At 44.2% G+C, this 26028-nt stretch overlaps 1 protein-coding gene across 1 annotated transcript in view; it reads left to right on the forward strand.

Moving 5' to 3' along the window:
• LOC147117349 (HEPACAM family member 2-like) overlaps positions 1–26028 on the forward strand; it is a 230023-nt gene that overhangs the window by 149861 nt on the left and 54134 nt on the right. The window contains exons 6-7 of the mRNA XM_085988276.1: positions 13689–13713; positions 17292–17329. Coding sequence (XP_085844402.1) covers positions 13689–13713; positions 17292–17329 — 63 coding nt within the window. The remainder of the gene's footprint in view (positions 1–13688; positions 13714–17291; positions 17330–26028) is intronic.

Below are 26028 nucleotides of genomic sequence, written 5' to 3' on the forward strand. Positions count from 1 at the left end.
ATAGCAAGCATTCTCTTGTGGTAGTACTGCATAGAATAATGTTCTATTAATGATTATGATGGTTCAGGACAAAATGACTTGCAGTTTATGAGGGAACACTTTGTTGCATGTTGACTTGGAGCTGGTACTTGCCATAAAAATTGTACTTTTGTCTTATCTTAACAGTTTATTGAGATCAGCCTTGTTTTTGCACACAATGCTCCAGGTCCACTGGGTTTTAGAGACGGTATTAACTGTTATTTGTCTGTTGCATGAGACACTTTTGGGGACAGTGCCCTTCAGCTAATATTAAACTACACTTCTGTCCCTTATGTCTTGTATCAGTGCTTTCAATTCCAGCACATTAAACGGGCTCTCAAAAACCCTGACTGCCTACATTTTCTTGCAATTTCTCTGAGTTAACCTGCTCTCTCTTGCACAAGTGCAGAGGTTTAAATACCTCCTTAATGCAGTTCTGCATCTGCAAATGCTAATCCTTGTTATGACTTCTGGCTCCAGTGGTCAGTCTGCTTTGTAAATATCCTAGAGCATGATTTAGTCCTATTACTCCGATGAGTGCCTTGGGATGTTTTACTACGTTAAAGGCGCTATATAAATGCAAGTTGTTGTTGTACTGAAACTAACAATAGCAGGGGTTAATGAGCAGAAGTAAATTCATCCAGAAACTTTTAGTAAGCCAATTACTCCCTGATTAATGTAACAGCAGCAATTTCCAGTCTGCAGACTCTTAGAACACAGCCATTTCGTGTGAAAGCTAAGCAATTATCTATACTTAGGCATGTCAGTGTATGTAGCACCAACCATAGAAGCAGTGAGTAAATTAGGAAGAAATAATTAAATCAAAAAGCAGTGACTCAACCAACAAAATCTCTTGTAAGTGAGGTGTTCACATTTGAAATACAGCCTGTTTCCTTAAATCATGGCCCAGAAATTCAGGTCTCCACGGGTGAGTACACATGGGGTACTCACCCGTAAACCCAATGGAAGTGCTGGTTTTGTGCATGCACTGTGCATGCGCGGGAATCCGGCACTTCCGTTCCCCTGAAAGAAGAGGTTCAGCGGTGGAACGCGTGCACAGGAGAGGCAGCGCGTGCGCATCGAACTTATGTTTTTTTTGCAGGTTTTCCCAGGAGGGTAAGTCTCCAGGAGTTACACTTTTAAAAAGCAGACGCAAGGCCTGCTTTTTACAAGGTAAGTGGTGAATTAATTAAAATTAAAACATTTTTTCCACAGGTTTATTATTTTTAAATACTTTAAAGAAAGGTAAGTTTATTTTTAGCCCCGTTAGAAAATGTAATTAATTTTTTCAAAAATTGAAATTATTGTTTAAAATAGTTATTTCATGTAATTTATAGTTTCTTTTAAAAATGTGATTTAAAAAAAAAATTATTTGAAGATTTAGTGATGTTTTGGGGCTTATAGTATTTATAGGTTTGACAGGTCCTGTCAAACTTATGAATGAAGCATTCCCTGCTACCATTGGCTCTCCATGGCCCACGTGATCCCAGGGGACGCATCGAACTAACTGCGCCCCTGGGATATGCAAACACTGCGCACCGGCAGTTGGAGGAGGCCCAGGATCGCAATTCCACGGGGGCCCACAGCACAATGGCTGGCGCGGCAGGTAAGTGCAGGTCGGAGGCTTGCACCCGCAGGAAGCCCCCGACCCGAATTTCTGGGCCATCATAATGAATCAAAATTGTAAAACACTGCCAGATATTCGTTCTTTCACTCCTCACTGTTTTGTTTTAACTGCAATGTTCTTATATACAGCTGAATTTCAATTCTGTTTCACTATTGCAACTTCAGAGTGGCGCTCCCAACATTTAAAATAAAGAAGAACGAAAGAAAGAATTACATTTATATAGCAACTTTCACAACCTCAGGGTGTCCCAAAGCATTTTACAGCCAATGAAGTACTTTTGGACTGTAGTCACTGTTGCAATGTAGGAAACACAGCAGCCAATTTGCACAAAGCAAGCTCCCACAAACAGCAATGTGATAATGACCAGATAACCTTTTTTTAAATGTTGGTTGAGGGATAAATATTGGCTGGACACCAGATAGAACTCCTCTGCTCTCTTTCAAAATAGTGCCATGGGATCTTTCACATCCACCTGAGAGAGACAGATGGGCCTTAGTTTAGTGTCTCATCTGAAAGACAGCACTCCCTCAGTACTGCACTGGGAGGGTCAACCTAGATTTTTGTGCTTCATTCTCTGGAGTAGGATTTGAACTCACAACCTTCTGATGCAGAGGTAAGAGTGCTACCACTGCACCACAGCCACCTAAGCCTAAAATTATTGTTCCTAAAGCTGCTTTCCAAACCCTTAAGGAGACACTGGGTTGCCCCAGTCTCATCAACCTAAACAAAAGAAATCTAACAAAAGTTCCCCCTTTTTAGAGGGGCACAAACAATAAACACCCAAATTGTACAAAAGACAAATTAAATTTCAATCCTGTTTCACTATTGCAACTTCAGAGTGGTGCTCCCAAAGTTACCAAATAAAATAATAATATTTCCTGTGTCCAGTCCCTGTGATGCCCACTGGTTACAGAAGGTCTCAAGTGTACCGGCGGACACCACGTCCTCCTTCCCCAGGGTCACTCGGGCGCGGACAAAGCCATGGAAGAGAGGGAGGCAGCCAGAGGCACCACCCCCATGAGCCACACCCTAAAGCTGCTTTTATATTGGGCGAGACCCATGCCAGTGCCACTGGTTCCCAAAATGCAGGTTTCACACAGTTAACAGCAACCCAAGGTAAACTTGCCAGGTTCATTTTTTAACAGATTTTCCCGCAGCCAGCCTTACTAGATCCAAGAAGTTTATTCGGGTTTACTGCTGGCTGTGCAGGATCCATGTGTTGGAAGACAGCATCGTTAACATGGCACTTAACAAAATATATATTGCAGCTGCGCCTTGGGAGAGCAAGACAACTGCACCACTCTTACGCATTTACTTTTGTAATGGCCACATAGTGGACACTCCCCATTCCATGCATACACAGACTGCCCATGATATTTTGGCCAGTGCATGTGTGCAGAGTAGTAACATTGTGACATTGCATTGCAGTGTCGCTGTGGAAAGCATAACTGCATTTGTGTGTGATGATGTCATGGCAATGTATCCTGTCCAAAGTATACTGCTGCCACCGGAGCACCATGCTTTCTGGCACCAGGAAGACCAAGAATAATCAGTAGGATGCAGTAAGAAAGAACATAAGAATTAGGAGCAGGAGTAGGCATACGGCCCCTCGAGCCTGCTCCATCATTCAAAAAGATCGCGGCTGATTTTCGACCTCAACTCCACTTTTCTGCCTTATTCCTTGATTGCCCTAGAGTCCAAAAATCTATCTATCTCAGCCTTGAATATACTCAAAGACTCAGCATTCACAGCCCTCTGGGGCAGAGAATTCCAAAGATTCACAACCATCTTAGTGAAGAAATTCCTCCTCATCTCAGTCTTAAAAGGCCAACCCCTTATCCTGAGACTATGCCCCCCCACCCCCCCAAGTTCTAGACTCTCCAGCCAGGGGAAACAATCTCTCAGCATCTATCCTGTCAATCCCCCTCAGAATCTTATATGTTTCAATGATCACCTCTCATTCTTCTAAACTCCAGAGAGTATAGGCCCAATCTATTCAATACAGGACTTCTTAGCTGCCTATCAGGAAAAAAATATATAGTAGGCTTACTTTGATGTGGCTGCCAATTGTGTGCAACCCATGCTATGAGAGCCTGTGGCTGAGGACCAATATAAAAGCAGGTTAAGACTTTGTTTTGGAGTTGGAGGTTTTGGAGAATAAAACAAATCAAAAAACCTTAATTTACATTTTTTCATACTCTTCAATTAGCAGGAATTGCATCTTACTGTATTTTGAAGTTACGTGTCTTAAACATCAGTCCGTATTTTGCGAACCCCTACAGGTGCATATGTGGTGCGCACGCGCCCGTAAGGGCCGCGCAGGTTCCAGGTTTAGGCATGCGAAGCGCATGCGCGAAAACCCAGAACTTGCGATCTGTCAAGAATTCTCTTAACAGATGATTCGCATCCCCGGGAAAAGGGCCTCCGTGGGCGGAGAGTTGCCCAACTTCCGCCCGCTGAATGCCCGTGAAATTCTTACGCCTGGTATTCCATTTAATTAAAAAAATAATAATTAATTTTTTGGAAAAAAAATTTAATGTTTTTACGGGGCTAACAATAAACTTACCTTTTTGAAGAGTATTTTAAATTTATAAATGAGTTATCAAATTTAATTTTTCTATTTTTCAGCACTCTTAAGCTGGTAAAAGCGGGCCTTATGCCTGCTTTTACCAGGCGTAAGAATCCTATGGCCTTTCAGCGGGTGGAAGTTGTGCAAAAAGCGCAACTCTCCACCTACAGAGACACTTTTCTTGGGCAGGCGGATGATCTGTCAACAGATCGCAAGTGCCGGTTTTTAGCACATGTGCATCACATGCCTGAAACCGGCACTTGCGAGGCCCCTACGTGTGCGTACACTGCACATACTCACCTGTGGGGGTCAGAAAATCCGGCCCATAATTTTTTTTTCAAAAAATTAAATTTTTTGTTTAAAATATTTAATTAAATGGCTTTTTAAATATGTAATTTTTAAAAATGTATTTCATGTGTTTGTGTATTTTTAAGTGATCCCCATTCATATTTATGGGGATCACTTCGACCTCAAATTATGTGCCATCAAAATATAAGGTTGTGATAAAAATGTTGTATTTTTGTCCAACTTCTGATTTAATGACTTTTTAAAAGTCAGTCATTATCCTTAGGGAATTTAATAGCCAGCTAAGCTGAAGCTTTGTAACCAAGTTATCCTGATTCAATGATACAATCTTTGCTTTGATAGTGTCCTTCCTAACAGGCTTGAAAAAAAGTGTAACAAATGATTCTTACAGACTTTGTGATTGGTTCAGATTGTATTTGGCTGACGATTCCTTTCTAAGTTTGAGTGACAATTTTTCAAAATTCATGAATTCCTGGTAACTCTTTGCTGGTATATGAAAAGGAGCAAGCCTGGTCACTAGTGGAACAGTTAGGAAAAACCTCTTGAAAAGCGTAGTTGGCAGATAGAAAATTCCACGAGAGGAATTGTTAAGTCCGTGAATGATTGAGACACGGACTAGCAGGAGAGAAACAAACAGATCTTTACTGGTGAAAGGCATAAACGAAACTAAACAACAGAGGCTCTCTAGCGCCTTTTATACAGGGGTGGTCACTGCCGGTACTGCAGTCTGAGACCAGTTATTCTCTTAAAGGTACATACACAACAATTCCTCCCCTTTGAGATAAACAGTACATAACATTCATTTAACAACTAATGATAATGAATTACAATCACAATTACTGTTGCTAGATACATTGGTTAAGTTTAAGCAATTATAAGTTCAGTCTTTGAGGAGGCTTCCTGATTCTGTCTGGATAACGCCTCTTTGGGGTATCAGGTTCTTCTGGCAATGTTGAGTCGGAATCAATGTCGTTGTTTGGTTCATCTGCTTCCAACATTACCGGGTCTGCGGTAGCTGCAATTGGAACGTCGATTTCATTACCAGGTGTATCAGATCGTGGTGTGGAGTTGACGTTTTCCAGTGACTCTAGAATCTGGTCAGCATGTCGTCTTACAATGCTCTCCCCAATGTCCACAGTATACATGAGAGGTCCTTGTCGTGTACAAATCGTTCCTGGCTGCCATTTCTCAGTGCGGTAGTCCCAGGCCAAAACTGGTTGACCTATCTTAAAACTCCTGGTCGGCCTTTCATTCATATTCTGAAACTGCCTGTTCTCCACATCTCTTCGGACGTTTGGCTTAACCAAATCCAAGCGGCATCATAGTCTTCAATTGAAGAACATCATGGCTGGAGTTTGGTTGGTAACCACATGAGTCGCATTCGGGTAGGCAAACAAGAAGTTGTCCACCTTGTGTTGTAGGGGTATATCTTCATTACACATTGCCTTGATAGCCTTCTTGAATGTTTGGACAAACCTCTCGGCCAATCCATTAGTGGCTGGATGATATGGGGCAGATGTGTAATGCTTAACACCATTGTTCTTTAAGAACCTCCGGAACTCTTCAGACACAAACTGTGGTCCATTGTCAGAGCAAATCTGTTCAGGCAGCCCATTCCTGGCGAATATGGTTCGTAAAACTGTGATAGTTTTTTCCGTGGTGGTTGAGGACATTTTTATTACCTCTTTGGCGTTAGCTAAGATTGTTGACAATCGTCCAGGAGTGACGTCTTCATCTTTTTTACCATCCACTGTCATTGCATGAATGGAATGCCAATCTAAGTTTATCTTCCTGATCCATTCCCATCCCAATAACGGTGGTCCACCATTTGGCAGTATGTAGAGATACAATTTCCGTATTTTCTTGCCATTGTATTCGACAGGCTCCCTTATTTTTCCTCTGGGGTATACTTTTTGCCCCGTATACGTCGTCAAGACGATGGATGTCTCTCTCAAGGGTATGTGTGAAAATAGCCGCTTGTAGTCTCGTAGATTCATGACGGTTAGCGCTGATCCTGTATCCAATTCCATTTTAACTTGGGACCCTGCTATCGTGAGAGTGACCCAAATGGTTCGGTGATCCTCTTTTGCGATTACATTGTGAAGTTTGAGACAGCTTAGTCTTCTGTTTCCGGATTCACTATCGCTCATCTGGTCTTCGGAACTACTGTCCGTCATCTTTTGTACTTTCTTGTACGGTTCCTTAGTAGCCTTTTTGTTGTCGCTGGTCTTCTTCCCAGACCTACAAACTTGTGCAATGTGTCCAATCTTCCCGCATTGTCTGCATATTTTGTCTTTGGACCAGCAGTCCTTCTGCTCATGGTTAGTTCTGCCGCAGCGATAACATTTTGCAAATCCCCGTGTCATTTCGTGGGTGCCGTATTCCTGTGGTTTTTGTTGAATTTCTGCAGCTCCCCTGGCTGCTGCTTCATACGATACTGCCACGCTGAAAGCCTTATCTAGCGTCAGCTCTTTTTCTGCAAGTAACTTCTTCTGTGTTCCTTCACTCAGGAGTCCACAGACAAATTTGTCCCGTAGGGTATCTGCCAGTCCTGCTCCGAACTGGCAGTGCTTTGATAGCTTGCGTAGTTCCGTAAGATACTCAGCATTGCTCTCATCTTTGTGCTGAGTTCTCCTGTGGAATTTAAATCTTTCTGCTATCAACAGCGGTGCAGGGTTTAAGTGCTCCTGTAGAACAGCAACAATTTCGTTAAAACTCTTCGCCTTCAGTTTGGCTGGAGTAATCAGGTCCCGCAACAGGCCGTACGTTCTAGCGCCCATTAAGTTTAACAATATCGATGCCTTTTTCCCCTCCGCTATATCGTTTGCCTCAAAATATACCTCGACTCTTTCCACATACGTGGTCCAGTCCTCTAATGTATTATCAAAAGCAGTGATACAGCCAGTCTTCGGCACCTTGCAAATCTAAAATGGCGCCTCCCGTGCTTTGCCTTCTTCTCCGATTTAACAAAATGGTGCCTCCCGCGCTTTTCCTTCTTCCCCGCTGTTGTTAGCGCTGCTTTCCACGGTTTCTTGCGCGTATTCTTTTTCTTTTATTATTTTCCCGTCGTGAAGCGGACCCTCTGGGACACTTCCCTCCCTCTTCTGAGGTCCGAACGCTGCCCAGCTTCGAAACACCGGCTGCGCCCTGTATGCTCCACCCTCTCTCTCTCTCCTTGCTTCCCGACTCGCTGCCCGGCCCCGTTGCAGCCCAGGAAGGATCAGAGCACTACCTGCCACCAGCCCGATTAGCTGGGAAACCACGGACCGAGGAACCCAGCCTGGCTCTGGACAGTCTCTCCTGCAAGTTTTGAAATCGATGATTGACGGTCGACGCCCGTTTCTCGAGTTTCAATGGCCTTCTGGCTCCGACCTTCAACACGTCGTCAGAGCTGCTGCTGAGTTGCAGGTAAGTTCATTTCTAACTCGTCGCCAGTGTTAAGTCCATGAATGATTGAGACACGGACTAGCAGGAGAGAAACAAACAGATCTTTACAGGTGAAAGGCATAAACGAAACTAAACAACAGAGGCTCTCTAGCGCCTTTTATACAGGGGTGGTTGTTAAGTATGTGTATTGTATTGAACAATTAACACAAAGACTTAAACGTATAACTCAAACAGGTCTTTACTGGTTGGAGGTAGGGACTATACGTAGGTCTTTACTTCATGCCCACAGGCGGGAACTGAGGGGAGATCAGTACCCACAGTACTATTTATACCCCTATGGCCAGGAGTGGTACTGCGTATCACTACGCCCTACAAGTAGTGCAGTCCTGTCCATAGGTTCAAGTAGCACACATATTACATACACAACATTCCTCCCTTCTTCGCTTTACAGTCATCTCCCCATTTAACATAACGTAATAACATATATACATATATAACTTCAGGTTTACATAACAGAATAACATAGATACATAGATAACTTCATGTCAAAACAGATCACAGATTCAGTCTCTGCGGAAAACAGTTCACAGATTCAATCTCTGTGGTGTAGTCGGTTCACGTTGCTGGAGTGACTCATTCAATAGTCCTTCCATGGATTTAACAGTTTGAACTTCCGAACTGAATTGGCTCCGTTCGGAGGGACCACGTGTGTGATCTGGTAGAGATAATAATGGTTCAGATGGGTCATCTTCTGTTTCGACTTTTCCTTTTCTGCTTCTTGGAGACTCTCTGGGCTCCACTGTCAGCTGCCAGCTGCATGCGCAGTTCCTCCTTCTCTTCCTCCTTTTTCCGTAGTAGAGCCACCTTCTTCCGATGTTCCGTAGACTTTCGGTGCTCCTCCATGATTTCTGTATGGTGGGAGTCGAAGTTACAAGTTGGGCAGGACAGGACATAGTAATATTCGGTGTCGTCCTGATCTAGGCCAGCGAGAGGGTCTTCTATTTCCTCCATACCCAGCTGGGCGTTAGCCAGCTTTTGTTCCAAGTCCAGACATCTTTCCTGAAGAGACTTCTTCATGCGTACCTCTTCATCCAGCTTTTTCTGGGCTTTCAGCAAGTCGTTTACTAATGACCTCATTTGAGATTTTACTACTTCAACTTCTTTTGGAGATTGATTGATCGGACTATTCAATCCCTCTACCGGAGCAGCTGTTTCAGCGGTCTGTTGTTCTCCGTTGGCGTGAGTCAGCGTACTTTTGGCATCCAAGGGCTGCTCTGTTGCAGTCATCTCAGTCTGTGTTGCTACCTCAGCTCTTCCAATAACCTTTGAGAGCTCCGAACCCCTTTCGTTTGAATATTGAAGTTCGTGTTCAAGTTTTTCCCATTTCAGAGTCCTGTCCTTCAGCATATGCAGGAGTTGGCTGACCGTTAACTCCTCTGACATCAGACGTTTTGTGTGCTCCTGCTCCATTTTCTCCATCAGCTGCTTCTGTTGTCTTTCCAGATTCTCCAACTCTATATCAAAGAACTCTTTCGTTGCATTCAACTCTTGCTCAAAACGGCGAAGCATTTGTTCTAATTGCTGTTGTAGTTTGAAATGGAGTTGAGTTCGAGCCCGGTGTCCCTCAGAAATGGGCACATCAGTAGACTTGCCAGACTCAGAATCCACAGTTAAACTATGTTGTTGTTGCTCAGTGGAATTCTGTGCTGAAACTTTGTCTTTTGCACCTGAGTTGGGCTTAGCATCATCCGTTCCAGAGTCTGGGCCGACTATCTTCACCGAGTTCTCACTCGTTATTGTTTGTAGGAAATGCCAGTCCATATTCATTTTCCTAATCCACTCCCGTCCTAGTAGTGGAGGACCTCCTTCAGATATCACATATAAGTCCATTATTTGACTGTCTTCGCCCTTGTGGACCACTGCAACCTCTATTTTCCCGATGGGGTACACTCTTTGCCCCGTGTATGTTTTCAATATAATCCCCGTATCCTGTAGGGGAATATGTTGGAATAACTTTCCGTAATCTTTCTTATTTATGACCGTCAATGCCGATCCAGTGTCCAATTCCAGTTTTACTTGGACTCCTTCTATCTGAAGAGTGACCCAAATTGTCTGGAGGTCTGCACCCTTACCAGCGTTGAGTACTCTTAAGCTAGCCAGTTCATTACAGCTTAAGCTAGCCAGTTCATTACTGCTAGCGTCTGAATCGGACTCCTGTTCGGTCACCTTGTGTACCTTTGCGTATTTTCCTTGCGGTGACTTCTTGTTGCTGGTCTTCTTCCCTGACCTGCATACTCTAGCTATATGTCCAAGCCTACCACAAGTTCTACATTCTTGGTTTTTAAACCAACACTGGTTCTGATCATGCGTTGTCTTTCCACAACGATAACATTTGCCAGAACTCACACCCAATTTGTGTGCACTGAGCTCCGGTGACCATAGCTGCATTACTGCCGTGCCTCTCGCTGCGGCTTCGTGTGCTGCTGCCATAGTGACCGCCTTCTCAAGCGTCAGCTCATTCTCCTCGAGCAGTCGCTTTTGTGTATCCTGTTTAAATAAACCACACACAAATTTGTCTCGTAGTGCATCTGTCAGTCCCGTTCCAAACTGGCAATATTTCGCTAATTTACGCAATTCCAGCAAATATTCAGCATTGCTTTCATGCTGTAGCTGCCTTCTGTCGTAAAATTTAAATCGTTCCGCTAGCATCAGCGGCGTGGGGTTTAGATGATCTTTCAGGACAGTAACAATTTCATCGAACGTCTTATCCGCCGGTTCATCTGGTGATAACAGGTGTTTCAATTGCCCGTATGTCTTCGCACCCATTAAATTTAATAATGTTAGAGCTTTATCTTGGTCACGAATTTTATTGGCCTTACAATAATTTTTTACTCTTTCAACATATATGGCCCAATCTTCGAGGTCACTATCAAAGGTGCTAATATTCCCGTGTTTAGGCATTGTAGATTTGCAATTTCTCAGATTTTATTTTGTTTACTTGTTATCAAAGATGGCGGCTTCCCGCTCTTGCCGTCGTCCTCCGCCCACAAAATGGCGGTTTTCCCGCGCTTGGCAGTCTTCACCCGTCCCCCGACACCGTCTCCCTTCAGCCCCCGAGTGCGGCCCTTATCTTCGCCGCGATCGATAGCCCGCGCTGTGCACCGCGGCTCTCGCACCTTGAGCTTCTGCAGCCGCCGCGCCTTTCAGTCCGAGTGCGGCCCTTATCTTTGGTCCCGATCGCTGGCCCGCGCTGCGCCTCGCACTTGAAGCGGCTCCCGGCCTCTGGCTCACCCGCTCGTGCGGCTCTTGCTCGCTCCCTCCCGGGCTCTGGCTTACCCGCTCGCGCGTTTCACCACGGCTCTTATCAGGGATTGCGATCGCCCTTATCTTCTCCAACTTCCCCAGCCCTGTCTTTGCAGCCAACGCTGCACGGCTTACCCCACCACCTAGGTTGAACAAGGAAACTGCAGAAAGACTTCTGTCAGTCGCTGGAAGCTGTCAGGATGGCTGCTGCACTCCAGTGCTCAGTCGCTGATGGAGGCTTCAGAGTCCTAAAGCCTGTCGCTTCTAGTGGGGTGGTGATGTTTGAAACCTCTCTTCAACTGCCGCAGGGTAAGAACCTGACTCGTCGCCAGTGTTAAGTATGTGTATTGTATTGAACAATTAACACAAAGACTTAAACGTATAACTCAAACAGGTCTTTACTGGTTGGAGGTAGGGACTATACGTAGGTCTTTACTTCATGCCCACAGGCGGGAACTGAGGGGAGATCAGTACCCACAGTACTATTTATACCCCTATGGCCAGGAGTGGTACTGCGTATCACTACGCCCTACAAGTAGTGCAGTCCTGTCCATAGGTTCAAGTAGCACACATATTACATACACAACAGTGGTCACTGCCGGTACTGCAGTCTGAGACCAGTTATTCTCTTAAAGGTACATACACAACAGGAATGGTTTGAAAATCATAAGGAAAGCAAAGAAACTGTTTGAGAATGTCAGAAGAAACATATTCATATCCTGAAAAATAGGCAATGGTCACCAGGAAGAACTGCTTTTTTACCATGTCTTCACAGCAGTTCATCTTAGTGAATCCGACAAGTTTACATTGAGGATCTGCAGTGAAAGTACCCTTCTAGAGCAATATGAAAGCAGCTAAAGTCTTAGAACAAAGCTGAGATTTTGCTCCAAATAAGCCCAATGGATGGCCAGAAACCAAGAAATGGGTGGAAGTCCTGCCCCATTGGAACTGTGTCCATTTTGCACCCTGCTGCGTTTTCTGCTGGCCGCTCCATTTAAATATTAATTTGGGGGCAAACTATTTTCCTTTGTTCTGGGATACAGGACATCAGGAGGCTAACTTTCCAATGCTTACTTACTGTATGTTTACTTTTAGAGTGAAAAGCAGAGATAAGATTGTGCTGTCCCCATGCTGGACATGCGCTTCACTTCTGGCATGCCGCACTACTGCTCAAAGAGGAAATCTTATTACAGTGAAAATTAAATAGGGGCCAAATGACACCACAATTCCCTGCAACCAGTTGTCCTCTTGATCTTCTGATCGCAGGTGAAGCGTATGCTGCATCTGTCTAAAGTTAGCGTTGAGGTAGCAAACCTGCATCTGAATGGCACAACAGTTTAAGGCACAGTCAGCAAGTTCTGTGCAATTGAAGTTTAGCAGTTCTTTTGTGAAGTTTTCGGCAGACCTAAGGCTGTACTGCTTTCCATATTATGGTGAGGGAACTGGGGTAGGTCAGGAGACTACTGTCCCTGTCTTCAGAATGGATGCCCTCTTTTGGATTTCCTTTATATCTGGTTTCTGGGAAGGATTTTTCTTCTGGATGCCAGAGAGGTGAGACATCACAGGAGGAGGTGGGTACCTACCTGCTGTTACCCTGTCACCTGAATTTATCGTCCCTACAGAATGTATCTCGACCTTACTAAGGAGTGGTGTCTTTGGAGGCTGAGGTTCAGCAGGTGGTTAGAGCAGGAGGTATGTGTTCTCATCCAGGATGACTTAAAGCCACACTGCAGGAGTAGCTTTTCAGCATTTGTCTCCCAGAATCCAACCTAAACAAGCAGCAGTATAAAAATGGCTAACAATAGTGCAAAAAGTGAAAAGACTACAATATTTCAATAGTCATGGAATACACACCCTAAAATAAGACGTTCTTGATTCTAACCACTTGTCCCTGGTTTTTAGGTTCTATGTTCATAATTTTCAATTTTACAGGTTAAGAGGTATGGGTTTTAATATGGGCCTGTTGTCAGTATTCCACAGCAGCAGTGCTAGTAAAGGACGATCAACAGTACTCCCCAAAAGCATTATTAGTACCGACCTATTGCCAGTACCCCACAACTGCTCTGATGGACTATTAATAATACTCTCTCACAGCAGCGTCTGCATAGGACTATTGCCTGGGATTGTCAATTGTCTTGGGCTGATCGAGAATTGCTATTGTTGCTCCAATACTGGTTACCAGTATCTCTAATTGCAGTTTATCATAAGCTTGTTATCATTACTTACTTATGCTTAGCTTGTAATAATTATTCAGTACACCAATGTGAATACTGGGTTGTAACAATGGTAATATGTGCCAGTGTCAGGACTGACTTGTTACCATTGCCACAAAAACTGGTGCTAGCACAGCTCTATTGCCATTAGTTTCCTTCACTGCAAATTCCAGTACATATCTGGCATTTATTGTGTGTGACTGTTTAGTTTTCAATGTATTCATATTTGTTTAAATAAGTCTGAATTTGTGCTTTTTTTTCTTAGTTATTAAGGAGGAGCTGTACCACAGGTAAAACTATCTGACAAGTTTTTTGTTATCTATTTTAACTTTTGTATATTTTGGATGGATTTTTCTGAGGTTATTATATTTAATAAGATTCATTTTAACCTTGTATTGGACTTGATTCTTTAAAACTGAAAACATGGAATTTCAAGCTAAGTCGGTGATTTTTACCCAGTTGTTTTGATATATAGAGAGGGAGAATCGCTGAAAATATCCCATCCTATATTGTCATTCTCCTTTCAATGCCCCTGCTGTAAAATGCCAACTCTTTTCAATATGCTTTTGTGTCCTTTTTGCATACACACTTTGCTTGCCACTATGGGCCTGAGCCCTCACTACTATTTTCTTCTTCAACTCTCCTTCAACTTTGCTCTGTTCTCACTTTTCATCTTCCCCCTTCGCCAATATCAAACTTTCCCTATCTTCTATCTTCTCCATCCATTACTACACCATTTCCCTTCTCTCCTTCTGCTGTCCCAGCTTTGACTCCACCCATAAGTGAGCTCATTGCTGCCCGCAGTGCCTCCTCAACAACCTCTGTCAAGCTTATTGTGGCACTTGCTACTCACTCTCTATAAGCAGCAACCTAATTGCCCCATCCCCCACCACCCTTCCAGCCCAATGTGCCCGCTGGGGCTAACCTCAATAAACGCCTTTTAGTCCCACTCACCCCACCTACTATCCTTCCCCACCTCTCCCCTCCCAGCCAGCCTATGCCAGGGAATCCACATTTCTCTCCAAAATTTATGGTACTTGCAAACAAAGCCCTTGCCATCTGTGACCTTTTTGTTGATGATTGCAGTGATACCTGCCCTGCTGTATGCCTCAGAGACATGGACCATGTACAGCAGGCACCTCAAAGCACTGGAGAGGTACCACCAACGCTGCCTCCGCAAGATCCTGCAAATCCATTGGCAGGATAGGCGCACCAACGTCAGTGTTCTTGCTCAGGCCAACATCCCCAGCATCGAAGCTCTGACCACGCTCAATCAGCTCCGATGGATGGGTCACATTGTCCGCATGCCCGATACAAGACTCCCAAAACAAGCGCTCTACTCGGAGCTCCGGCACGGCAAGAGAGCCCCAGGTGGGCAGAGGAAACGCCTCAAGGACACCCTCAAAGCCTCCTTGAAAAAGTGTAACATCCCCACCGACACCTGGGAATCCCTGGCCCAAGACCGCACAAAGTGGAGGAGAAGCATCCGGGAAGGTGCCGAACACCTCGAGACTCTTCGCCGGGAGCAAGCGGAAGCCAAGCGCAGGCAGCGCAAGGAGTGCACATCAACCCAAGCACCCCCACCCACCCGCCCCTTCAACTATCGTCTGCCCAACCTGTGACAGAGACTGTAGGTCCCGCATTGGACTCATCAGTCACCTGAGAACTCATTTTTAATGTGGAAGCAAGTCATCCTCGGTTCCGAGGGACTGCCTAAGAAGAAGAAGAAGTATCGACATTCTGGAATTGACTAAAACTTGGCTCATGGGTGGTGATACTTTGCCCTTTCACTGAAACTGTCCCACTTGGTTATTCTTTTCAGCACTTTTCCTACCCAAACTGCCACAACAATGGCATGGCACTTCTACCAAATCTTATCTTGGCCTCTCCTCACCTTGTTGCATTCCTCTCGCCTCTCCTTTGAAATCCTCACTCTGTAACCACCCCCCTCAGTACCATTCTAAGTTCCTCCATGAGGTATCCTCCCTTCTTTCTTCCCTTTACCTCTGTATTGAGTGACTCCTTGTTTTTGGTGATTTCAATCTACACCTTAGATTCTCTTGCCCTCTTTTCTCTGAATTCACCAGCCTCCTGTCCTGTCTAACCGTTTCCTCAATATAAATTCTACTGCCCATGTTCATAGCCAACCCCTTCAACCTCACCATGGCCTATCTACTCACACCATCTTGATTGCTACCCCCCGCCACCTTCCTTCAACACCACTTTCTTCAGCATTTGCCCATGGAAAAATAATCCCCAAATTTTCTTATAACTGTACTTTCTAATTCCCAACTGCCTAACCTTTGATCTTCTATTTGCCCATATTGCTCCCTCAACTATCGATTTACTCAACCGCCCCCTCATCTCTACTTTCAATGCTTTCATCCCCAGCAAAATCTTCACTGTCTTCCATCCCTCTAATTTCCCCTGTTACAGCCTCTATCTCCTCTCCTTCAATCAGAAGGGCACAAAGTAAAGCGAATATACCGCACAGATCGCTTAGCCATCCACTGCATAAAGCTCTATCAGCCTCCCTCTCCATTGCCAAAACTACCTATTATTCTAAAATTATCCTCAAGGACAAAGATAACCTCAGGCTCCTTTCCTCCAATCATCCCCTTAAACTCCCCTCTCCTGCCCCCTCACCTATAATGGCACGTGCAAGGAGCTAAAGCATTCTTCATCACCACGATCAAGACCATACTTTTGGCTTCCTCTGCTGCTTCATCCTTACCCTTGTAACCCTAAGCCAAGCCAACCCCCAGTTCCCCATATACTCCAACATTGACCTCCTGTCGTTCTACTTTCTCTCCTATCTCCCTTCTGTCTCTTCAAGCTCATCTCATCCATGAGACTCATGTCCTGCTCCCTCGATCTCATTTCTACTAAACTCCTGATCATGCACTTACTTTCCTGGCCACACGCTGCCTGATCTTGTAAGTGCTTCCATCTCATCAGTCACTGTCTCCCTTCCTTTCAAAACTGTCATCATCAACTCCCCCCCCGAAGAAACCACCCTTGACCCCTCATTAACTACCACCATCTCCAACTTTATTTCCTCTCCAAAGTCATTAAATGTGTTGTCACCTCCCAGTTGAATGCCCATCTCTCCCGCAACTCCCTGTTTAAATTCCACCAATCTAATTTCTATCTCTCCCACAGTACTGAAACACCTCTAAGCAAAATCCTGAATGATATTGTGGTAGTCCTGAACCTTTCTGCAATCTTTAACGTGGTCAACCATGCCTCTCCTCTGTTGATCAGCTCAAATAGCCTGCCCATGTTTGGTTCCAGTATTCCCGATCTGATCACAGCCAAAGCTTCTTTCACAATAGCTTCTCCTCCTACCCCTGCACTGTCACCTCGGGAATCCCGCAAGGATTCATCTTTGGCCCCCTCCTCTTCCTCATCTATGTGTTGCATCTTGGTGACATCATCTGCAGATACTAAGTCAGCTTCCACAGGTATGCCGATAACATACAGCTCCCACAATCCACCACCTCACTCAAACACAGGAACAAATGAGGACTAACCATTACTACTGTAGTAAGTATGTAGGTATCTGTACCAATTCAAGAGTTCTCTGCCCTTTTATGTAGCTCCTTCAGTTGGCCAGGGATAACTCCTCCAAATTGGTTCTATTATTTATATTATCAACACTCATTGTTTACATAAAAGATTTTTAAAAAGCAACAAAAAACCAGAATTAATCAGAAATATATTATACATAATTAGATTGCTCATGGGGTGACTGCTGTGCAAGAGTTAATGGATGTTGACTAACTAGCTGGGTAAAGCTCCTGGTAAAAGTATGTAATCAATTCCAATCCTAATTCATTGCATTAAACTTGTTTTTAATATTTTGTAGGTCACCAACAGATTATATACGAGCACACCAAGTGTCAGGTAATACTCAGAATAAAGTGACATTTAAAATTTGGATATGATCATGTAAATGAAAGCAACTGAAAACATCTTATTTTTGTACATACAAATCTAATAGTTGATTATCTAACATCAAACTGATTATATTACCGCGCTGTTTGGGCACTGCAAATAATCTTTATGGCAGACTTGGTTGTCACCATCCCATCACTATACAGTGAAACATACAGTAAAGGACAAGATTGTGACAGTGAGGAGAGTCTTGAGATACTGGGACTGATTTTACTGGAGCAGAGAAGGACATCAAAATAGTGTTTTTGTAAATTCTGAAGGAGTGACTAGAGAAAGACCTTTACTTCTGGTTGCAGAGTCAATTCAATTCAATTTTATTTGCCATATGTAACCAGTACAAGTACAAGTACAATGGAATGCTTACTCCCCATAGGGACACGTCAGCTATTCTTACAGCGCCGTGTTCAGAAAGTCAGTTCAATGGCTTCCAGTGGCAGTGGGAGCACGATGCCCCTCAGCCGCTCCATCCTCCTCATCACCGCGGCCTCCTCCTCACTGTTGCCGGCTCCACGTGTGGTGGCCTGCTTCTCCCGCTCACGATCCGACCTCTGGCCGCCATGCCCGGCTCCCCTCTTCCCAGTCGGACTGCGAGCTTCCCACCATGGAGCTGCCAACCGACGTGCTGCAGCGGGTCGGCGTGGCTGCTGCTGCTGCTCGTTGCGCTGCGCTGCCTCGGCCTGACTCGCCGAACACATCGCCGGGATGTGAATGCTCCAGTTGCCGCGGCCTCCTCCTCACCGTCGCCAACTCCACGGTCCGACGGCCCGGGGCCTGCTTCCCCCACTCACGGTCCGGCCTCTGGCCGCCATGCTCGGCTCCCCTCCTCCCAGTCGGAATGCCTTCCCGCCGAGGAGTCAGCGATGAAGGGTCATCAATTAGAACTATCATTAAGAGAGTGAGGAGAGAGGTTAGGAAAATAATTTTATGCAAAGAACAGTTAGAGCATGGGTTGCTTTGCCACAAGGAATAGTTGAGACAGAGACCATTAAATATTTTAAGGGGAGAGTAGGTAATCATTTGGAAGACAGAAACCCACAAGGATGTGAGGAGAGAACAGGACAGTGGGATTCATTTTAGCAAAGAGCTGGCAGAGACACAATGGGCCAAATGGCCTCCTTCTGTGCTATAAACTTCTATAATTCTAGAATCTTTAACTACAGTAGAAAGCACTTCAGGTCTCTTATCGTCTTGTTTATACAGCTTTAAAAATAAATTATTTCAGGTTTTTAAATCGTTGAATTTCAAATTGAGCTGAACAATTAATCAGAATTTTTTCTCTTCAGTTCTGTTGAATGGAATAACTTTGCAAGTGATGTCTGTATTCTAAACACATGCTGGAGATTGTGCTAACAATTAAAAAATGTAAGAGAGGGAAGTTAGGAAGATCAGAATATTTTCAATTCATAGTAATATGCGGGGCTTGATAACTGTAATTAAAATTATCGGCAAATATTTGAGTAGTCAGCAATTTTACTGTCCAATTGCATGACAAATTGCATTCAAATTGCTGAGCATGCTTTTAGTGGTATTACTGCCACCCTGCATGGTTCAGTGTAAATGTAACAACATAATGGCCCAGATTTTGCAGTAATAATAAGTGACGCTAACAGCACTCACCATTATTGTGGAGTAAATAGGATTGGAGTCCGCATATGCACAGTTAAACGCGGAAATCTGAAAGTTGCTGTCCAATTTGCCCATCTTCTCCACAAGCTTCGCTAAACTGGTACCTCGCCGATTTGCTCGACATTGAAATCAATGTAAGGGCATGAAGTTGCTGTACTTATTCACTAGCTAACCACTAAACATGCCAGAAAAAATTAGGGTTGGTGCATTCGGGTGTAAGTGAATTTTTAATGCTGTGTTAAGCAATGTTCCTGTTAATTTTTTTTGCATGTGGCTATGCGGCCCATTCAAAACATCGCACATGCACGGTTTTTCCCATTGAAAAGCCAACGAACTGGCTGCGTGGGAGGTCCAGAGAGCTGTGCAGCCACGCAGCTTAAAGGGAACATTGGTATTAAGTCTTAATTATTTCCAACCAACCTCACTGGCACTGAAAGTTTAAAATTACAAGTGTGGAGTTTCATTCCTTCAGAATTTAATTATCATTGGAGATTTAAAAAAAATAAAAAACTTTTTTTTTTAACTTTTTTTTTCTGTCTCTTTTATCTCTCTCTCTTAATCCCATCTTTCTTTCCTACTTTATTTTACTTTCTGTACATGATTTTACAATGAATTAAATGTTCAAATTTATACTTCCTGGGTTAGATTCTGCGTGGCTCAGTGAGGATTCTTCAATCTGATTGGGTGAAGAGCCACACTGTTGCTTGCCCTCCCATACAAACCACAGATCCCCTGTAGAGGGCGCCGCGCTGGATCAGATGCTCGATGACAGCAAGTTGCCACTCAAAAGCCTGCAAAAACACTGTGGGCAGCTGCAAGCGTAGTGTACGGTGAGCGCCGTTCCTTCGCCGCTGACTGCAAAATCCATGCCATTGTTTAACATCAGTCAACTAAAAACATCCATCTATCTAATAAGTATGGTGGTGAATCCAATTAACTTGAAGGAAAAGGAAATCCTGAGGGTATGTTTTGAGTACAAAGTAGTATCTCAGAACTGTCAAGTTTTCAAACCAAGTCCGATATCTCCTACCAACAGTGCCATTCAATAAAGTGGAAATTAACATTTCAAAAGGAGCCTCGTGGCCAATTCATAAAAGCTTGAGTTGCAAAAAATTAGCACCAGCTGAGTATTGGGTACACCTGGTTGGAGATACCTTGCTGTTTTATATTTAATTCGACAGATTGGAGTGTACTTTGTAATTGAAGTATTCCCCCAAGCCCTTTCTTCTTTGAACTATGCATATAAACAGTGAAGAGGATGTAACAGACTTCAGGAGGAAATAGACAGACTGGTAAAATGGGCAGATACATGGCAGATGAAATTTATCGCAGAGAAGTGTGAAGTGATTCAGTTTGGTAGGAAGATTGAGGAGAGACAATGGCCCAAATATTCCGATCCCTACGGGTGTGTATGTGCTGTGTACCCACCTGTAGGGACATCGGAAATGCCGGTTTCAGGCATGCACAGTGCATGCGCTGAAAACCGGCACTTCCGATCTGTTAAGAATGACCTTGACAGATCCTCCGGCTGCCCTAGAGAAGGGCCTCTGCGGGCGGATAGTTCCGCTTTTTGGAGACCCTCCGCCCGCAGAAAACCCTTACAATTCTTACGATAAGAGTTGAAAAAAGTTTTTTTTTTAATTTCACTGATGTATCATTTAAAAATACTTTAAAAAAGGTAAGTTTATTTTTAGCTCTGTAAAAAACTTCAATTCTTTTTTTCAAAAAATTACATTTTTGTTTAAAATATTTAATTTATTGTAATTTCAAGTCATTTTAAAAAGTGATTATTTTTTTTTAATGTATTTAAAGTTTTTGGGGTGATCTCCATTCATATATTTGACAGGTCTTCCTATCAAGTGTATGAAGGGAGATTCCCTTCTTTGATTGGCTCCCCATGGCTCACGTGATCCCAGGGATGATTGCGAACCGCTTGCGCCCCTGGGATATATAGGCCCTGCACACTTGGAGTTCAAGAGGAGCAGGAGCGGAAGTGTGTGCGTCCCAAGAGCCCTCATGTAAGGGCGCAGATTTTTTTCCAGATCAGAGGCTTCCGTACGCGGGAAGCCTCCGATCGGAAAATACGGCCCATTATAAACGAAATAGTACAATTTTAAAGGGGATGCAGGAACTAAGAGACCTGGGAGTGTATGTACACAAATCTTTGAAGGTGTGGAATTGTCATTTTACAAGTTTGGTGTCTCATTCCTTCAGAAGTTAATTATTGTTGGAGATTTAAAAAATAAATAAAATTTAAAATACATTTTTTTTTAATGTTTCTGTCTTCTCTTATCTCTCTCTCATAATCCCATCTGACTTGCCCGATCTTTATTTTGCTTTCTGTACATGATTTAAATCTAATTTATATTTCCTGCTTTATACTTCATGGTTTAGATTCTGTGTGGCTTAGTGAGGATTCTTCAATCTGATTGGTTGAAGAGCCTCACTGTTACTTGTCCTGCTCACAGATGCCACAGAGGGCACTGCACTGAATCAGACGCTGGATTAGAGCAAGTCTCCACTCTAAAGCTTGCAAAAACTTTGTGGACAACTGTCAGCAGAGTGAACGACGAGCGTTGTTCCTTCACCGCTGACCACAAAATATGGGCCGCTGTCACTAATCTAACCTCTAAGAAGATGTACTTCGGCTCATCCATTGTTTTCACTGAAATTCATTTCACCTTTTTCTTATTCTTCAACTTTCCAAATTCCCTCTTACACATTCTGTTCTAATTTCCAATCCAAACGAGCTGCATGTTCACTCTAAATAAATATATGCCAATCTATTAAGCACACACTCTCACTCTCTTTATTTTTGGGCTCCCAATCACTCCAATTGTTTGATAGCAAAATACTGCGGATGTTGGAAATCTGAAATAACAACAGAAAATGCTGGAAAAACTCAGCAGGTCAGGCAACATCCGTGGACAGAAATTTGAGTTCACGTTTCGGGTCAAACCCTTCTTCAAAACTGGAAAGAAAAGATAGATCGGAGGCAGGGCTGCGATCGGACAAAAGAATAAAAGAAACAAAAGAAGTAAAAAAGAGACAATAAAAGATATTAGAAGCTAGACGAGATGGTAATAGGCTGAGATTAGGTGTAAAGTGTACTGGCAGGGCAAGAGATAGCTGCCAGGTGTGAGAGAGAAACAAAAGGAAAGGGGGGGGGAAGGAGTAGAAAAATTACAAGAAAAAATGAAATAGGGGCCGAGGTTATGATCTGAAATTGTTGAACTCGATATTGAGTCCGGAAGGCTGCAGAGTGCCTAATCGGAAGATGAGGTGCTGTTCCTCGAGTTTACGTTGAGCTTCCGTGGAACAATACAAGAGGCCAAGGACGGTGAGGTCCGAGTGGGAATGGAGCGGTGAATTAAAATGACAGGCAAACGGAAGCTCGGGGTCACCCTTACGGACTGAACGGAGGTGTTCCGCAAAGTGGTCACCCAATCTGCATTTGGTCTCCCCAATGTAGAGGAGACCGCATCGTGAGCAGCGAATACAGTATACTAGATTGCGAGAAGTACAAGTAAATCGCTGTTTCACCTGGAAAGGGTGTTTGAGGCCCTGGACAGTGGGAAGGGGGGAGGTATAGGGGCAGGTGTTACATCTCCTCCGATTGCACTGGAAGGTGCCAGGCGAAGGGGAAGGGCTGTTTGGGGTGATAGAGGAGTGGACTAGGGTGTCTCGGAGGGAGCGGTCCCTGCGGAATGCTGAAAGGGGAGGGGAGAGGAAGATACGTTTGGTGGTGGGATCACTTTGGAGGTAGCGGAAATGCCGGAGGATAATCCGTTGAATGTGGAGGCTGGTGGGGTGAAAGGTGAGGACAAGGGGAACCCTATCATGGTTCCGGGAGGGAGGGGCAGGGGTGAGGGCAGAAGTGCGGGAGATAGAACTGACACGGTCGAGGGCAGTGTCAATCACGGTAGAGGGGAATCCTCGGTTGCGGAAAAAGGAAGACATGTCTGAAGCACTGGTGTGGAAGGTGGCATCGTCGGAGCAGATACGGCGGAGACGGAGAAACTGGGAGAATGGAATAGAGTCCTTACAGGAAGCGGGGTGGGAGGAAGTGTAGTCCAGGTAGCTGTGGGAGTCAGTGGGCTTGTAGTGAATATTGGTCGATAACCTATCCCCAGAGATGGAGACGGAGAAGTCGAGGAAGGGAAGGGAAGAGTCAGAGATGGACTATGTGAAGGTGAGGGAAGGGTGGAAATTGGAGGCAAAGTGAATGAAATTGTCAAGTTCGGGACGAGAGCAGGAAACGGCACCGATACAGTCATCAATGTATCGGAAAAAGAGGTGAGGGAGGGGACCCGAGTAGGACTGGAACAAAGATTGTTCCACATAGCCCACGAAAAGGCAGGCATAGCTAGGACCCATGCGGGTACCCATGGCAACACCTTTGATTTGGAGGAAATGAGTGGAGTTAAAGGAGAAGTTGTTCAATTGTTTACTCCCTTCTGCCTTCCAATGTTGACAGAGATACTTTCTTAGGTAATTCAGTCTCCGATTTGTCATATTTATGTCACCGTCTCTGTTTCTAGTCCTTTATTATTTGTCTTTTTCCTCTGTTTATTGACTCTATTTATCTGCCACTTACAGTGCATATAATTTATAGGATTGAACTGTTTTTTTCCTTGTAATGGCAATAAAGTGACCCTTTGTTACAGTACTTTCCTGTATTAGATTGAAGCAATCACATTGCAGCCTGAGAGGTGAGAAAGCGACATTACTCATGTCATCACTCCAGCAGTGACTGCATTTCTGCTGTTGTGTAATGCCTCAAATGATTAGTGTTTGAATGAAATCATCTCAAAGGCCTGGCTTCAGTTTTACACTTAAATAGTACAGCAAGTAAATTATTTTCTTTTGAAGACATTAATGCCTAATTATTATCATGGTTTTATACAATTAAAGCTGAATTGTGGTTCTGGCTTCAATTAAAGTAATGCTGCAACACAATAATCATATATATGCATTAGTCTTTGTCTATAAACTGCCTGAAATTCCTTGTGAATTGGATTGAGAGTGCGTTATTTTTGGTGTTATAAATATAAGTAATTTGAAGAATTGATTTACTTTGAACATTTCTGAAACGGATCATTTCTGTTGATTGGCGCTTGTTTGAAATGTTCTCCGATGTGTTACTTTACTCTATTCAGAGCGGATCAGAAAATGTAATTTATTTCTTCGTACTTGGTTTTGCCCCTGCAATGGCTTCTCTTCCCACTCCCGTACCGTTACCTCTGGAGACCACCAAGGAACTATCCTTGGCCCCTCCTATTTCTTACCGACAAGCTGCCGCTCGGCACCGTCGTCCAAAAACACAACATTAGCTTCCAATGTCACTGCCAACACCCAGCTCTACCTCACCACTACCTACCTCAGCCCCTCCACTGCCTCTGATTTCTCATGTTGCTTATCCGAGATCCAGTATTGGATGAGCAGAAATTTCCTCCAATTGGGAAGATTGAAGTCATTATCTTCGGTCCCTGCCACAAACTCCTTTCCCTACCCATTGACTCCTTCCCTCTCCCTGGCCACTGTCTAAGGTTGAACCAAATTTTTCGCAACCTTGGCGTTCTATTTGACCCTGAGATGAGATGAGTTTCCGACCCCATATCCTCTCCATCACCAAGACCGCATACTTCCACCTCCACAACATTGCCCATCTCCGCCCCGCCTCAGCTGATCTGCTGCTGTAACCCTCATCCATGCCTTTGTTACCTCTAGACTCAACTATTCCAACGCTCTCCTGGACGGCCTCCCACCTTGCACCCTCCATAAACTTGAGCTCATCCAAAACTCTGCTGCCCATATCCTAACTAGCACCAAGTCTCATTCACCCATTATCCCTCTGCTTGCTGACCTACATTGACTCCCAGTCCAGCAATGCCTCAATTTTAAAGTTCTCATCCTGGTTTCAAATCCCTCCATAGTCACACCCCTCCCTATCTCTGTAATCTCCTCCAGCCCCACTACCCTATGAGATCTCTGCGCTCCTCCAATTCTGGCCTCATGCACATCCCTGATTTTCTTCACTCCACCATTGGCGGCCGTGCCTTCAGCTGCCTAGGACAAAGCTCTGGAATTCCTTCCCTAAACCTCTCCACCTCTCTACCTCTCTCTCCTCCTTTAAAAACCTCCTTAAAAACTACCTCTTTGACCAAGCTTTTGATCACCTGTCCTAATGTTTCCTCCGCTCGCTTGGCATACATTTTTGTCTGATTTTACCTCTGAAGCGACTTGGGATGCTTTTATATGCAAAAGCTGCTATATAAATGCAAATTGATGTTGAAAAACCACTGAGAGTGACGGTGACCCACTTGTTCATTTCAAACAAAGAAGGATGGAGCAGTACCCCATGCAGGGAGACCACATGCAGGGACAAAGTAGTCTGGAAAGACAGTCCAAATGCCAAAGTACGAACTCTACTTCCCAAGAATTTTTTTTCCAGGTTGCTCGTGACATTTTTCTTCCTTTCTGGGAGACTCTGAACAATCAGAAGGATTGGGAACTCTAATTAATATACCTGCTGATGGCCTTCAATCACCTGACTTTGATCTCGTGTGATTAAAAATATTTCTCGCTATTGTTCTCAAATCCAACGGTTAGGAATTTATGCTTCCATTCTGCCTGATTTTAGTGGGTGGGTGGGAGCAGAAAATCAGTCAGAAAACTGTTTCATCAGTTCCCCAATGATCAGTTTCGGCTTTCAACCCTATCTCACTGGAGCCCAGTAATTCTCTTATGAGGCTAGTTAGTGCTCCACAAATCTACTACTAAAGTGTCAGCCATGGCTCAGTTGGTAGCACTCTCACCTCTGAGTTAGAAAGTTGAAGTCCCATGCTAAAGACTTCAGCACAAAAATCTAGGCTGACACTCCAGTGAAGAACTGAGGGAGTGCTGCACTGTCAAAGGTGCTGTCTTTCGGATGAGATGTTAAACTGAGGCCCCGTCTGTTCTCAGGTGGACATTAAAGATCCCATGGTACTATTTCGAAGAAGAGCAGGGGAGATATCCCT

Source organism: Somniosus microcephalus, chromosome 5 (assembly GCF_052327205.1).
Source record: "Somniosus microcephalus isolate GS21.2 chromosome 5, FLI_Smic_1.0, whole genome shotgun sequence".
Classification (NCBI taxonomy): Eukaryota; Metazoa; Chordata; class Chondrichthyes; order Squaliformes; family Somniosidae; genus Somniosus; species Somniosus microcephalus.